The 14784-nt window shown below is 39.5% G+C and overlaps 1 protein-coding gene across 1 annotated transcript in view; it reads left to right on the top strand.

The window, feature by feature from the left end:
* The window catches only part of CIMAP2 (ciliary microtubule associated protein 2), a 20348-nt gene extending 11797 nt beyond the window's left edge, over positions 1–8551 (top strand). The window contains 1 exon segment of the mRNA XM_007471180.1: positions 8479–8551. Coding sequence (XP_007471242.1) covers positions 8479–8551 — 73 coding nt within the window.
* Positions 8552–14784: the final 6233 nt, after the last annotated feature.

Here is a 14784-nt window from a genome sequence, read left to right as displayed (position 1 = left end):
CTCTTCCGAAAGATGTAAACCTGGCTGCCAGAACGTTACGTGGGGGAGAACTTAGAGATCTCAATATTTAGTGATCAAACTCCCATTTGATTCCCTGTTTTAAATAGGATACTCGTGACATCAACTCTTCCTGGTATCATCCTGTACAGAGAACCTCTCTGTCTCCAGAGAATAAATTCTGCAATCTTCATTCATGAAGGGTATCCATCTGGCTGCAGAGAGTGGAGAGGGAAGTTGATATTACACAGACATTCAATCCATATCCTTGTTTTGGTGCACTCCCAATTCCAGAGGTACCTAGTGCTGCCAGTTCCTCGGTCTTTTGGAGTGAGGGAATTCTTAGCTTTAACTTCTTCTGTTTTAGGGTTTAGCTTTCTTGGGTAATGCTAACATAGTTACCATTCTTCCATCTGCTTTTCAACTTCCTAAATATTCTCTCTTACTGCTGCTGCCTCTATTCTTTTTGTTCTTGTGGGTATGGTATATGATTTTAAATTCGTATTCCTTTATTCCTGTTTTAGTGAGATTTCAGGAGGGATGGAGGTTAATATACGCATTCAACCCACTAAAAGTGTGGTGAAATTTCTGAGTTTCCAAAGTAAAATAGATAAATAAACAAAATAGATAAACCATTAGCCAGACTCATCAAGAAAAAAAGGGAGAAGACTCAAATCAATAGAATTAGAAATGAAAAAGAAGTAACAGCTGACACTGCAGAAATACAAAGGATCGTGAGAGATTACTACAAGCAACTCTATGCCAATAAAATGGACAATCTGGAAGAAATGGACAAATTCTTAGAAATGCACAAACTACCAAGACTGAATCAGGAAGAAATAGAAAATATGAACAGACCAATCACAAACACTGAAATTGAAACTGTGATTAAAAATCTTCCAACAAACAAAAGCCCAGGACCAGATGGCTTCACAGGCGAATTCTATCAAACATTTAGAGAAGAGCTAACACCTATCCTTCTCAAACTCTTCCAAAATATAGCAGAGGGAGGAACACTCCCAAACTCATTCTACGAGGCCACCATCACCTTGATACCAAAACCAGACAAGGATGTCACAAAGAAAGAAAACTACAGGCCAATATCACTGATGAACATAGATGCAAAAATCCTCAACAAAATACTAGCAAACAGAATCCAACAGCACATTAAAAGGATCATACACCATGATCAAGTGGGGTTTATTCCAGGAATGCAAGGATTCTTCAATATACGCAAATCTATCAATGTGATTAACCATATTAACAAATTGAAGGAGAAAAACCATATGATCATCTCAATAGATGCAGAGAAAGCTTTTGACAAAATTCAACACCCATTTATGATAAAAACCCTGCAGAAAGTAGGTGTAGAGGGAACTTTCCTCAATATAATAAAGGCCGTATATGACAAGCCCACAGCCAACATCATCCTCAATGGCGAAGTTTAGCTGTCCCCGTGTCCCCTGAGGCAGAAACTTGCAGTTGTATTTAGATTGTGGCTTAAATCACAGCAGAGCTGCCTAAGCAGCTGCCTCTGCCAGTTCTTGACTTGTACTCCTCCCAAGTGACAAATGTATATACTAACTGCATTAACTGTACCCTGGCACGCTCATCTGCTCATTTATTTATTTCTGCTCATGAACAAGGCATAAGTATTTTGTGAACTGATGCATAGGCTTATGGTTTGAAAGCCAATTCCCAAATGAGAAGATACTTGCAGACCATTGGCAGTGGCAAGTCAATTGGCTCCCAGATTAAAAGTTGGCTTGCCCATCCATTTGGCATATAGCTTTCATTGTATAAATTACTGTGTACTTTGCTTTTCCTCTCCTACACCATAAGAAAAAGAGGGCAGGCATTGTGCCTTCTTATCTTCCTTACACTTAGCAAAGGGCTAGGTATATAGTAGACATCAATAACTTTAATAACAGAATTAGGCCAATAGCCTCAGGTCTTCTGAATTGGCTTTTGACAGTAATGAATTATGAGGCCACCTTATTAATATTTTGTCAAGTCTGTCAATCAAGAAACTCACCAGGACCATTTGGAAGGGAATGTATTCCAAGAGATTCTACCAGGGAAGAATTTGTAAGTAAGGGTTTCTACAGTCAGTAGGGAGTATTTTGCAAGATTTTCAGAGCAATAGTGACATTGCAAGAGGGTAGCACTTATGCTGCAAGGTACCTAGGGATCTTAGTACCTTTTTGTGCACCTCTATATGGGTAAATACCCTGGTACAAATTACAAGGAAATTAAGGCTTTGGGGGAAGAAGAGACAAAAGCTCAACTAGAAGAAAGTCAATGTGAAGCCTTAAAGAAAAGCAAACGGTGATTCAAAGCAAGCTCAACATACAAAAATCCAGAATTAGAAAACAAATTAGAATCAGTTACTTATTTTAGCAAGAAGTTATTATTTCAAGCATAAACACTCCCACTGCATCTAAAATATGATTTTAAAATACCATTACATTATTTGTATGTGTTTTAAGAATAGTATATTTGCTATTATAAAAAGTAAAATAGTAGTGTGGCCTTTTTTTAAATTGAAGTATAGTTGATTTACAATATTGGGTAAGTTGCAAGTGTACAGCATAGTGATTATTTTTTTTGCAGATTATATTCCGTTACAAGTTATTGAATATAATTCCCTTTGCTGTACAGTAAATCCTTGTTGCTTATCTATTTTATGTATAGTAGTTTGTTAATCCCATACTCCTAATTTGTCCCTCTACCCCTCTCTCTCCTCTTTATAACCATAAGTTTGTTTTCTATGTCTGTGAGCCTATTTCTGTTTTATATATAGATTCATTTGTATTATTTGTTAGATTCCACATATGAGTGTGTGGCTGTCTGGAGGGGTGGGATAGGGAGGGTGGGAGGGAGGGAGACAAAGAGGGAAGAGATATGGGAACATATGTATATGTATAACTGATTCACTCTGTTATAAAGCAGAAACTAACACACCATTGTAAAGCAATTATACCCCAATAAAGATGTTAAAAAAAAAAAATCTTGGCGATGTCAGATCTAAGAAGACAAATAACCTACAATCTAGATAAAAGACAATCAGACATGTTTTGGGCCTCTCTTCTGAAACATGAATGATAGAAAACACTGTTTATACAACAAGAAAAAGACTTGAGACTAGAATTCTCTATGTAGCCAAAACTATCATTCATGTGCAAATAGAGATGCACAAGAATTTGGGATGTATACCAAATGTATCTTTTCTGAAAATATTACTGGGGGATATGCTCCAAGTGAAAAATGAATTAGCATAGGAGCTCAACAAAGGGGAAAACTTAAAATGTAAGAATATTTCTAGCTATGATTTACCAGATAAATGTGAACAACAGCAAAAAGTGGTAATACAAATACCAAGCAAAATAGAATTCAAGGCAAAAATATTAAATGGGGCAAAGATGAGTACTTAATCATGGTAAACAATGAAATCCATGAAGAAGTTATAAAAACCATGAACCTTCACACACTCAAAATAACAGCAACAAACTCCCACAATCATAATGGGAATTCTTTTTTTTTTTTTTTTTTTCAGTACGCGGGCCTCTCACTGTTGTGGTCTCTCCCGTTGCGGAACACAGGCTCCGGATGCGCAAGCCCAGCGGCCATGTCTCACGGGCCCAGCCACTCCGCGGCATGTGGGATCTTCCCGGACCGGGGCACGAACCCATGTCCCCTGCATCGGCAGGTGGACTCTCAACCACTGCGCCACCAGGGAAGCTCGGGAATTCTTAATAGACCTGAGAAGTAGACAGATAAGGACATGTAAATAATTATTTGGAGGATTTGAATAGGTGTGTTTTAGTCCACATTATTTTCAGATATTCATGGAACATTTATAAAAGTTAATCTTCTAAGAAAATTTCATTTAAAATATCTAAATTAAAAACACCCTACATAGAAAATTTTAGGTTACTTTTTCTAAACTGAGTACAATAAAACAAGACATTAACAATAAAAGGATAACCCTCAAAACCAAGTACTTGGAAACTAGTAAGTAGTCTTCTTAAAAGCTCTTGGGTCTAAGAGAAAATCTAGTTTGAAATTACAGTCCATTTAGAAATTAATTACAATAAAAACTCTATATCAAAACCTATGTAATATTGTCAAAGCACCCATTAGAGGAAAATTCATAGCTTTAATAGCTTTTAATATTAAATATGAAAGATTGAAACCAACAGAAGCAATCATTCGATTCTAGAAGTTTAAAAAAGTCAAAATAAATTTAAAACTAAGGCAGGAGTAAAGAATTAATGAGAACAAATCGAGTCTGGAAGGATGGAGGTGCTCTCACTGGGGCCTCACAACTCCTCCATGTTGACGTGCTATTGTCAATCCCTGCTTCGGCTGTACGGTGCGGGCCACGACTCAGTGTGGGTGTGGATGGAAAAGTGTAGGGTCCACAGACTGCGAGGCTGCTGTAGAAAGGCAAAGAGAGATTGTCGGGGCTGTCTTCCCATCTTATACGTGAGTGCCTGCAGAGGCGGGGGTGACGGGAATGGCTCAGAGGCCCGCAGCCAAACAGGCAGGGCGGGGACCAGGGCTCTGACTCAGATGCTGTACTGCAGCCTCTCCTCCTTGGCCAGGTTTGCAGAGGCCATGGGTGTGGAACACGACTTGGCCTTGAACAATTTGCCGTCTTCAGTCCAGCCGAGGGAGGGCGTGTGTGGGAGAGTTGTAAAGTCTCCTTCTGGAATGTGTAGTGGCAGCTAATCTTTCTCACCTGTCACCGCCAAGCCTCACCTGCTTCTTCCTGCCAAACCGCTGGCTCTGGGCTTCCAGCTAGGCAGCCTGGGATTTGACTCCTGTGTGGAAAGGCAGCCTTTTGCTTTCCATTATTTAGAGCTATACACATAGGAGGTGCTTCATAAATGTGGCTGATGGACCAATGGAGCAAGTTTTCCACTTGGTCACCTTTCTGGCTTTTACAGCCTGGTCTCTTTACTCCATCTGGCCACCCTCTGGCCGTGTGGACATGCTCACTTTGCGCTCCAGCCAGGCCACGCTTTGGCCACACTGTGATCTGTTCTTGAAACACTCTTCTCCTAGTTTCTGTCTGGAAAATTCCTATTTATCCTCCACAACTCTGCTTAAATATGAAGGCTTCCCTGATTTTTCCAGACAATGCCTCTTTATTCTCAGCCTCTTGTGCATTCCCAGCTTGGAGCACTTTCCCTTTATATTGTAATTATTTATTCACATGCCTGTGGTCCTTACTAAACAGAAAACTCCAGTGTGTAGCTGGCACGTGTAGAAGGAGGTCAATGCATATTTGTTAAAGGATGAGTCAGTGCTCCACGCAAGGAAACTTCCAGTTCGATCTGGCAGAAGCTTATTTTTCCTAAGTTTTTTCACTTGACATTTTTTTATGAAAAATTTAAACATACACCAAAATAAAAAGGATTTTACAGTGTACCCTTGTATATGCATCGCTTAGATTCTACCATTAATGTTTTATTCTTCTTGTTTTATGACATATCTTCCTGTCTGTTAATCTATTAATCACCTATTATCATCCTTCACCCATCAATTAATTACCTTACAATCTGATAAGTTTCAAAGTAAATGGCAGACATCAATACTTCCTCCTAAATACTTTAGTAGGCATACTAACTTTTTAGTATTTTTAACTAAAGTCACATTCCTTGTCCAGAAATCTGAAATTGAAATCATAAGTATCCATTTTTATGACAATAATAGTAATAAATTCTTATATCAGTAGAGTATATTTATAATATTCAAAGTGATTTTATATGTATTTACTGTATACAATAACTTTAAAAGGTAGGAATTACTCTCAATGTTTTTCAGTTGAGACAACTGAAATCTGGGGAGAGAAAGGGATTTCCTAAAGCTGCTGCTAGGCAACAGCATTCATGCATGTCATCTTCAAAAATTAATTGAGAACTTGGTATGTGGCAGGCACATCTTGGGACATGGCAGAAGAGAACCTGACAGACAGCAGTTCTGTCCCAGAGTGGCTCCCACCTTTCTGGGGAAGGCACTCAACGCCTGTTCTACTGTTACAGGGCGGTGTGAGAAGGATGAGGGCAGGAGGGGCCTGGGACTTCTCTATGTCCAGAATGCTCTCCCCACTCTTTTACCCACAGCGCTCTGGAGGGTGAGACCAGGAGAGAAGGCCCTTTGAACCCAGGAAGGCTAAGGCACAGATAGCCTTCACCATGACCAGTCTTCCTGTCCTCGCCCCACCTGCTCACACCCGGTCACTCCCCTTGTACCTCCTGGGCCTCTGTGCATGCTGCTTTGGTGGGAGATTTGGAAGTTTGAACAGGAAAGGGGGACTCTTAGGAAATTCAACACAGAGTCCCCCTTCCCCAGGGTTCCAAGCTGTGTTCTTTCCACAAGTGTTCACTTCTTTCAGGGAGGAGAAAAATTAGGACAAAGGAAAGCGCATGAACAAAGGAAAGGAAGCCAAAAAGCTCAGGACCTGTCCGGAAAACCCTAGATGGTTCGACTTGGATGATGTATGGAGTGTGTAAAGGGGAATCGCAGAGAATAAGGCAGGTGGGATTGGTTAGGTCAGTCCTTAGAGGCCTTGATTGTGAAGCTAAGCTGCTCAGACTTTATCTGACCTGTGAGAAGCCACAGAAGGATTTTTGTAAAAGTTAGATTTATAATAGTAAAACTTACAGCCAGTAAAATTCACCCTTTTTAGGTATATAGCTCTATGAGATTTTTTTTCCAGTTCTGTGAGTTTTGACAAATGTATATAGTCATGTAATTAATCACCCAAACAAGCAAGATAAAGGATATTACCATCACCCCTAAAAGTTTCCTTGTGCCATTTGTAGGCCCCAGCCCCTGGCAACCACTGATGTGATTACCAGCCCTATAGTTTTACCTTTTCCAGAATGTCATATAAATGGAATCATATGCCGTATGTAGAATCTTGTTTCTTTCATTTTGCACATGGTGTTCTTGAGATCCATCCATACTGTTACTTATATTAGCAGTTTGTTCCTTTCTAATGCTGACTTGTGTTCTCTTGAATGGATATACCACAGTTTATCCACTTTCAAGGAGAGGGCCATTTGGGTTGTTTCCAGTCTGGGCAATTTTGAATAAAGCTGCTATAAGTAGTCCCATATAGGTCTTCATGTAGACATATGCTTTCGTTCTTCTTTGGTAAATATCTAGAGTAGGATTTCTAGGTCACTTGATAAATGTATGTATAACTTTATAAGAAACTGCCAAACTATTTTCTGAAAAGGTTGTATTCCCACTAACAATGTATGTGGGATCTAATTGCTTTACATCCTTATCAACATTTGGTATTATAAGGCTTTTTTTCCTTCCAAATTTAGCCATCCTAATAGGGGTATTTCCTTGTGGTTTGAATTTGCATTTCTCTAATGACAAGATGTTGGACATTTTTTCATGTACCTCCTCCATATCTCTTCTTTTGCACATTTTAAAAAACGGTTACTTGTTTTCTTCTATTAAGTGTTGAGAGTCCTTTATATATTCCAGGCATACATCCTTTATCAGACATGTATTGTGCAAATATTTTCTTCCGGACCCTCAAAAGGGTTTAAATGGAAAGTAACTCTTGTGTTTTAAAGACGTACTCTGTGGCATTGCTGGGTAGGGGAGTGGGATGGGGCCGGATGGAGACAAGGAGGCCGACTTAACGTCAGGTGAGAGCTGAGGCTCTGAGCCAGGCCAGGGGCAGTGGGCTGGGGAGGACTGAAGAGCAGAAGGCACGGAGACCCACCGGATGATCATAAAGGCCTCTTTGACCCTGTAAGCCCGCCCTCCTGCCTGCCTTCCTTTGACGGATATTTGTGGACACCACCTCTCAAGCACTTGAAACAGTCTAGGCATAGGGGAAATATCAATAAAGACATCAAAGTCCTGCCTTCATCAAGTTTACGTCTTGGTGGGAAAGACAGACCATGAACAAACACATACATGTGTGCCCCATAATGGATGGTATATGCTGTTGGACACACAAAGCAAGGGGTTCTTATAAAATGCCACCTTCCAAATGGCTTCTGAGATGAAACCAGAGAGAGTCCTCACGGGTTCCACTCTTAGGAAAGAATCCAAGCAATGGGAGGGATGTTAGACTGTGGTCAGGGGCTCTGGGCTGGAATTCTGGTCATCAGGGTGACCTCAGGCAAGTTCCCTCCTTTTTGTGACCCTCAGTCTCCCTATTGGGATGATCTTTTAGGTGCTAGGATTTTGTATTTGAAGTTCTTACAAACCGGTTTGGGGGCTCTGATGAGCCAAAGTAGGTGCATAGCAGAGGAATTTCCTCCTTAGAACCAGGCTGTTTTGTTGGACAAGCTCTAGAGGTTATCAATTTTGGCCTCTCAACTAACGTAGGATCCCCTAGGAAGCACCCTGTTCGTCCCCTGTGGGTGCCCCTCCAGGGATGGGGGGCTCAATCTCTTCCAAGAGACCAGTTCCATTTTCTCTTTCTCTGTCTTTTTAAAGGGAAAGAATCACACCTTTTACTAGGGGGAAGTGCCCTCCAACTGTGGATTACAATTCAGATCCTATTCCTTAAAGCCGCACATGAAGGACAGCTTGCAGTGACCGGAGGACCCAAAGGCCTGAAGACAGATCTAGGGATGGGAGGGTAGATGTGGGAATGGGAGTTCTTGGAGAAGGGACACATGCGAATGCCTGGGAGAGGGGAGAGGTGTAGTGGGATCACTTTTGCTGGAGATGTCTACCGGGAGGTCATGATGTCTGCTGGGCCAGATAGCTTTTGATACGAGAGATCAATTATCCTGAGAATCGGCTAGTGACATGAACAGGGGAGTCAGACAGCAGATGGACTAAAGGGGTGGAATGTGGTTGACACTCTTGGAACCCCTTTTATTCTAAAGCCAAAGTCCTTGGATCCCTGATCAGTAAAACCCAAAGAGAGTTGGGAGAGTGGAGCATATGTCCTAAGGTGGCTGTAGGCCCTCTCTGGGAATACTCCATCTCCATCCCAGGATGCTCCTGGAAGCTCAGCAGGGCCAAATGCCATGAGGAGGCTGCTGACTTCCAGGAATCATGCAGCCATTGGGAACAAACAGTTCCACTCCCAAAGTCAGAACTCGTGGGCACGCCAGTCTAGCCCAGAGGTGGGTCTTTGTGGGTTGGTCACAATGTCCTGAGCTTCTGCCCTCACTGTTTTTGGACAGTGAGAGATTGGGTGGGATGGCAGGAGTGTGTTGTCTTTAGAAAAGAGGAGACAGACTCACAGCCTCAGCCACAAAACTCACATAATGATAAAAAATACTTCAAACAATCTTAAGAGCGTGAGTGCCTTACAGAAGTTACTTCGTCACTCATGTCAAAATGACTGTTTTGGGGGTAAAACTGAATTTATTCACAGGCATGTTGTCTATCGAAAAAAAAATACTACTGAATCCTCAAAAAGGTTGATAAGCCAAACTAGGTGCAAGTAGGTCTAATAAGTCTGCAAGGTTTCAGGAAATAAGATCAATATACCCAAATCAACTATTGCTATACACTAGCAATAAACAACCAGAAATTGAAAATTGAAAATGCCATATATAATAGCATCAAAACTATCAAATACTTAGGGATAAATTTGACAAAAGAGGTATAAGACTTGTACAGTGAAAACTATAAAATTTCTCTCTGCTGAGAGAAATTAAAGAAGACCTAAATAAAGGGAGAAATATACCATAATCATGGATCAAAAGACTCAATGTTGTTAAGATGTCAATTCCCTCAAATTCATCTATAGATTCAATACCAATCAAAATCCTAGTAATATTTTTTTATTATTACATTTTTTATACAGCAAGTTCTTATTAGTCATCAATTTTATACCCATCAGTGTATACATGTCAATCCCAATCACCCAATTCAGCACACCACCATCCCCATCCTCCTGGGGTTATCCCCCTTTGATGTCCATACGTTTGTCCTCTACATCTGTGTCTCAACTTCTGCCCTGCAAACTGGTTCATCTGTACCATTTTTCTAGGTTCCACATACATGCATTAACATATGATATTTGTTTTTCTCTTTCTGACTTACTTCACTCTGTATGACAGTCTCTAGATCCATCCACATCTCAACAAATGACTCAGTTTCGTTCCTTTTTATGGCTGAGTAATATTCCATTGTATATATGTACCACATCTTCCTTATCCATTTCTCTGTCAATGGGCATTTAGGTTGCTTCCATGACCTGGTTATTGTAAATAGTGCTGCAATGAACATTGGGGTGCATGTGTCTCTTTGAATTATGGTTTTCTCTGGGTATATGCCCAGTAGTGGGATTGCTGGATCATATGATAATTCTATTTTTAGTTTTATAAAGAAGCTCCATACTGTTCTCCATAGTGGCTGTATCAACTTACATTCCACCAACAGAGCAGGAGGGTTCCCTTTTCTCCACACCCTCTCCAGCACTTGTTGTTTGTAGATTTTCTGATGATGCCCATTCTAACTGATGTGAGGTGATACCTCATTGTAGTTTTGATTTGCATTTCTCTAATAAATAGTGATGTTGAGCAGCTTTTCATGTGCTTCTTGGCCATCTGTATGTCTTCTTTGGAGAAATGTCTATTTAGGTCTGCCCATTTTTGGATTGGGTTGTTTGTTTCTTTAATATTGAGCTTCATGAGCTGTTTATATATTTTAGAGATTAATCCTTTGTCCATTGGCTTGTTTGCAGATATTTTCTCCCATTCTGAGGGTTGTCTTTTTGTCTTGTTTATGGTTTCCTTTGCTGTGCAAAAGCTTTTAAGTTTCATTAGGTCCCATTTGTTTATTTTTGTTTTTATTTCCATTACTCTAGGAGGTGGATCAGAAAAGATCTTGCTGTGATTTATGTCAAAGAGTGTTTTTGCTATGTTTTCCTCTAAGAGTTTTATAGTGTCCAGTCTTACATTTAGGTCTTGAATCCGTTTTGAGTTTATTTTTGTGTATGGTGTTAGGGAGTGTTCTAATTTCATTCTTTTACATGTAGCTGTCCAGTTTTCCCAGCACCACTTATTGAAGACACTGTCTCTTCTCCACTGTATATCTTTGCCTCCTTTGTCATAGATTAGTTGACCATAGGTGCATGGGTTTATCTCTGGGCTTTCTATCTTGTTCCATTGATCTATGTTTCTGCTTTTGTGCCAGTACCATATTGTCTTGATTACTATAGCTTTGTAGTATAGTCTGAAGTCAGGGAGTTTGATTCCTCCAGCTCCGTTTTTTTCCCTCAAGACTGTTTTGGCTATTTGGGGTCTTTTGTGTCTCCATACAAATTTTAAGATTTTTTGTTCTAGTTCCGTAAAAAATGCCATTGGTAATTTAATAGGGATTACTTTGAACCTGTAGATTGTTTTGGGTAGTATAGTCATTTCCACAATATTGATTCATCTAATCCAAGAACATGGTTTATCTCTCCATCTGTTGGTATCATCTTTAATTTCTTTCATCAGTGTCTTAGAGTTTTCTGCATACAGGTCTTTTGTCTCCCTAGGTAGGTTTATTCCTAGGTATTTTATTATTTTCCTTGCAATGGTAAATGGAAGTGTTTCCTTAATTTCTCTTTCAGATTTTTTATCATTAGTGTATAGGAATGCAAGAGATTTCTGTGCATTAATTTTGTATCCTGCAACTTTACCAAATTCATTGATTAGCTCTAGTAGTTTTCTGGTGGCATTTTTAGGATTCTCTATGTATAGTATCATGTCATCTGCAAACAGTGACAGTTTTACTTCTTCTTTTCCAATTTGTATTCCTTTTATTTCTTTTTCTTCTCTGATTGTCGTGGCTAGGACTTCCTAGACTATGTTGAATAATAGTGGTGAGAGTGGACATCCTTGTATTGTTCCTGATCTTAGAGGAAATGCTTTCAGTTTTTCACCATTAAGAACGATGTTTGCTGTTGGTTTGTCATATATGGCCTTTATTATGTTGAGGTAGGTTCCCTCTATGCCCAATTTCTGGAGAGTTTTTATCATAAATGTATGTTGAATTTTGTCAAAAGCTTTTTCTGCATCTATTGAGATGATCTTATGGTTTTGATTCTTCAAGTTGTTAATATGGTGTATCACACTGATTGATTTGTGTATATTAAAGAATCCTTGCATCCCTGGGATAAATCCACCTTGATTATGATGCATGATTCTTTTAATGTGTTGTTGGATTCTGTTTGCTAGTATTTTGTTGAGGATTTTTGCATCTATATTCATCAGTGATATTGGTCTGTAATTTTCTTTTTTTGTAGTATCTTTGTCTGGTTTCGGTATCAGGGTGATGGTGGCCTCATAGAATGAGTTTGGGAGTGTTCCTTCCTCTGCAATTTTTGGGAAGAGTTTGAGAAGGAGGGGTGTTAGCTCTTCTCTAAATGTTTGATAGAATTCACCTTTGAAGCCATCTGGTCCTGGACTTTTGTTTGTTGGAAGATTTATTTATTTATTTATTTTGCAGTATGCGGACCTCTCACTGTTGTGGCCTCTCCCATTGTGGAGCACAGGCTCCGGACACGCAGGCTCAGCGGCCGTGGCTCACTGGCCCAGCTGCTCCGCGGCATGTGGAATCTTCCCGGACCGGGGCACGAACCCGTGTCCCTTATATCGGCAGGCGGACTCTCAACCACTGCACCACCAGGGAAGCCCCTTTTGGAAGATTTTTAATCACAGGTTCAATTTCATTACTTTGATTGGTCTGTTCATATTTTCTGTTTCTTCGTGGTTCAGTCTTGGAAGGTTATACCTTTCTAAGAATTTGTCCATTTCTTCCAGGTTGTCCATTTTATTGGCATAGAGTCGCTTGTAGTAGTCTCTTAGGATGCTTTGTATTTCTGTGTGTCTGTTGTAACTTCTCCTTTTTCATTTCTAATTTTATTGATTTGAGTCCTCTCCCTCTTTTTCTTGATGATTCTAGCTAATGGTTTATCAATTTTGCTTACCTTTTCAAAGAACCAGCTTTTAGTTTTATTGATCTTTGCTATTGTTTCCTTTGTTTCTATTTCATTTATTTCTGCTCTGATCTTTATGATTTCTTTCCTTCTGCTAACTTTGGGTTTTCTTTGTTCTTCTTTCTCTAGTTCCTTTAGGTGTAAGGTTAGATTGTTTGAGATATTTCTTGTTTCTTGAGGTAAGCTTGTATAGCTATAAACTTCCCTCTTAGAACTGCTTTTGCTACATCCCATAGGTTTTGGATCGTCGTGTTTTCCTTGTCATTTGTCTCTAGGTATTTTTTGCTTTCCTCTTTGATTTATTCAGTGATCTCTTGGTTATTTAGTAATGTATTGTTTAGCCTCCATGTGTTTGTGTTTTTTACGTTTTTTTTCCCCCTGTAATTCATTTCTAATGTCATAGCATTGTGGTCAGAAAAGATGCTTGATATGATTTCAATTTTCTTAAATTTACTGAGGCTTGATTTGTGACCCAAGATGTGATCTATCCTGGAGAATGTTCCGTGCACACTTGAGAGGAAAGTGTAATCTGCTGTTTTTGGATGGAATGTCCTATAAATATCAATTAAATCTATCTGATCTATTGTGTCATTTAAAGCTTCTGTTTCCTTATTTATTTTCATTTTGGATGATATGTCCTTTGGTGTAAGTGAGGTGTTAAAGTCCCCCACTCTTATTGTGTTACTGTCAATTTCCTCTTTTATAGCTGTTAGCAGTTGCCTTATGTATTGAGGTGATCCTATGTTGGGTGCACATATATTTATAATTGTTATATCTTCTTCCTGGATTGATCCCTTGATCATTATGTAGTGTCCTTCCTTGTGTCTTGTAACATTCTTTATTTTAAAGTCTATTTTATCTGATACGAGTATAGCTACTCCAGCTTTCTTTTGATTTCCACTTGCATGGAATATCTTTTTCCATACCCTCATTTTCAGTCTGTATGTGTCCCTAGGTCTGAAGTGGGTCTCTTGTGGACAGCATATATATGGGTCTTGTTTCTGTATCCATTCAGCAAGCCTCTCTCTTTTGGTTGGAACATTTCATCCATTCACGTTTAAGGTAATTATCGATATGTATGTTCCTATGACCATTTTCTTAATTGTTTTGGGTTTGTTTTTGTAGGTTCTTTTCCTCTCTTGTATTTCGCACTTAGAGAAGTTCCTTTAGCATTTGTTGTAGAGCTGGTTTGGTGGTGCTGAATTCTCTTAGCTTTTGCTTGTCTGTAAAGCTTTTGATTTCTCCATCAAATCTGAATGAAATCCTTGTTGGGTAGAGTAATCTTGGTTGTAGGTTCTTCCCTTTCATCACATTAAGTATATCATGCCACTCCCTTCTGGCTTGTAGAGTTTCTGCTGAGAAACAGCTGTTAACCTCATGGGAGGTCCCTTGTATGTTATTTGTTGTTTTTCCCTTGCTGCTTTCAATAATTTTTCTTTGTCTTTAATTTTTGCCAGTTTGATTACTATGTGTCTCGGTGTGTTCTCCTTGGGTTTATCCTGTATGGGACTTGCTACGCTTCCTGGACTTGGGTGGCTATTTCCTTTCCCATGTTAGGGAAGTTTTCAACTATAATCTCTTCAAATATTTTCTCGTGTCCTTTCTCTCTCTCTTCTCCTCTGGGACCCCTATAATGCGACTGTTGTTGCGTTTAATGTTGTCCCAGAGGTCTCTTAGGCTGTCTTCATTTCTTTTCATTCTTTTTTCTTTATTCTGTTCCACAGCAGTGAATTCCACCATCCTGTCTTCCAAGTCACTTATCCGTTCTTCTGCCTCAGTTATTCTGCTATTGATTCCTTCCAGTTTATTTTTCATTTCAGTTATTGTATTGTTCATCTCTGTTTGTTTGTTCT

The sequence above is a fragment of the Lipotes vexillifer genome, unplaced genomic scaffold (genome assembly GCF_000442215.2).
Source record: "Lipotes vexillifer unplaced genomic scaffold, Lipotes_vexillifer_v1.1 scaffold1003, whole genome shotgun sequence".
Classification (NCBI taxonomy): domain Eukaryota; kingdom Metazoa; phylum Chordata; class Mammalia; order Artiodactyla; family Lipotidae; genus Lipotes; species Lipotes vexillifer.
The sequence above is the reverse complement of the archived record's forward strand: the minus strand, read 5'-3'. Positions and strand labels throughout refer to the sequence as shown.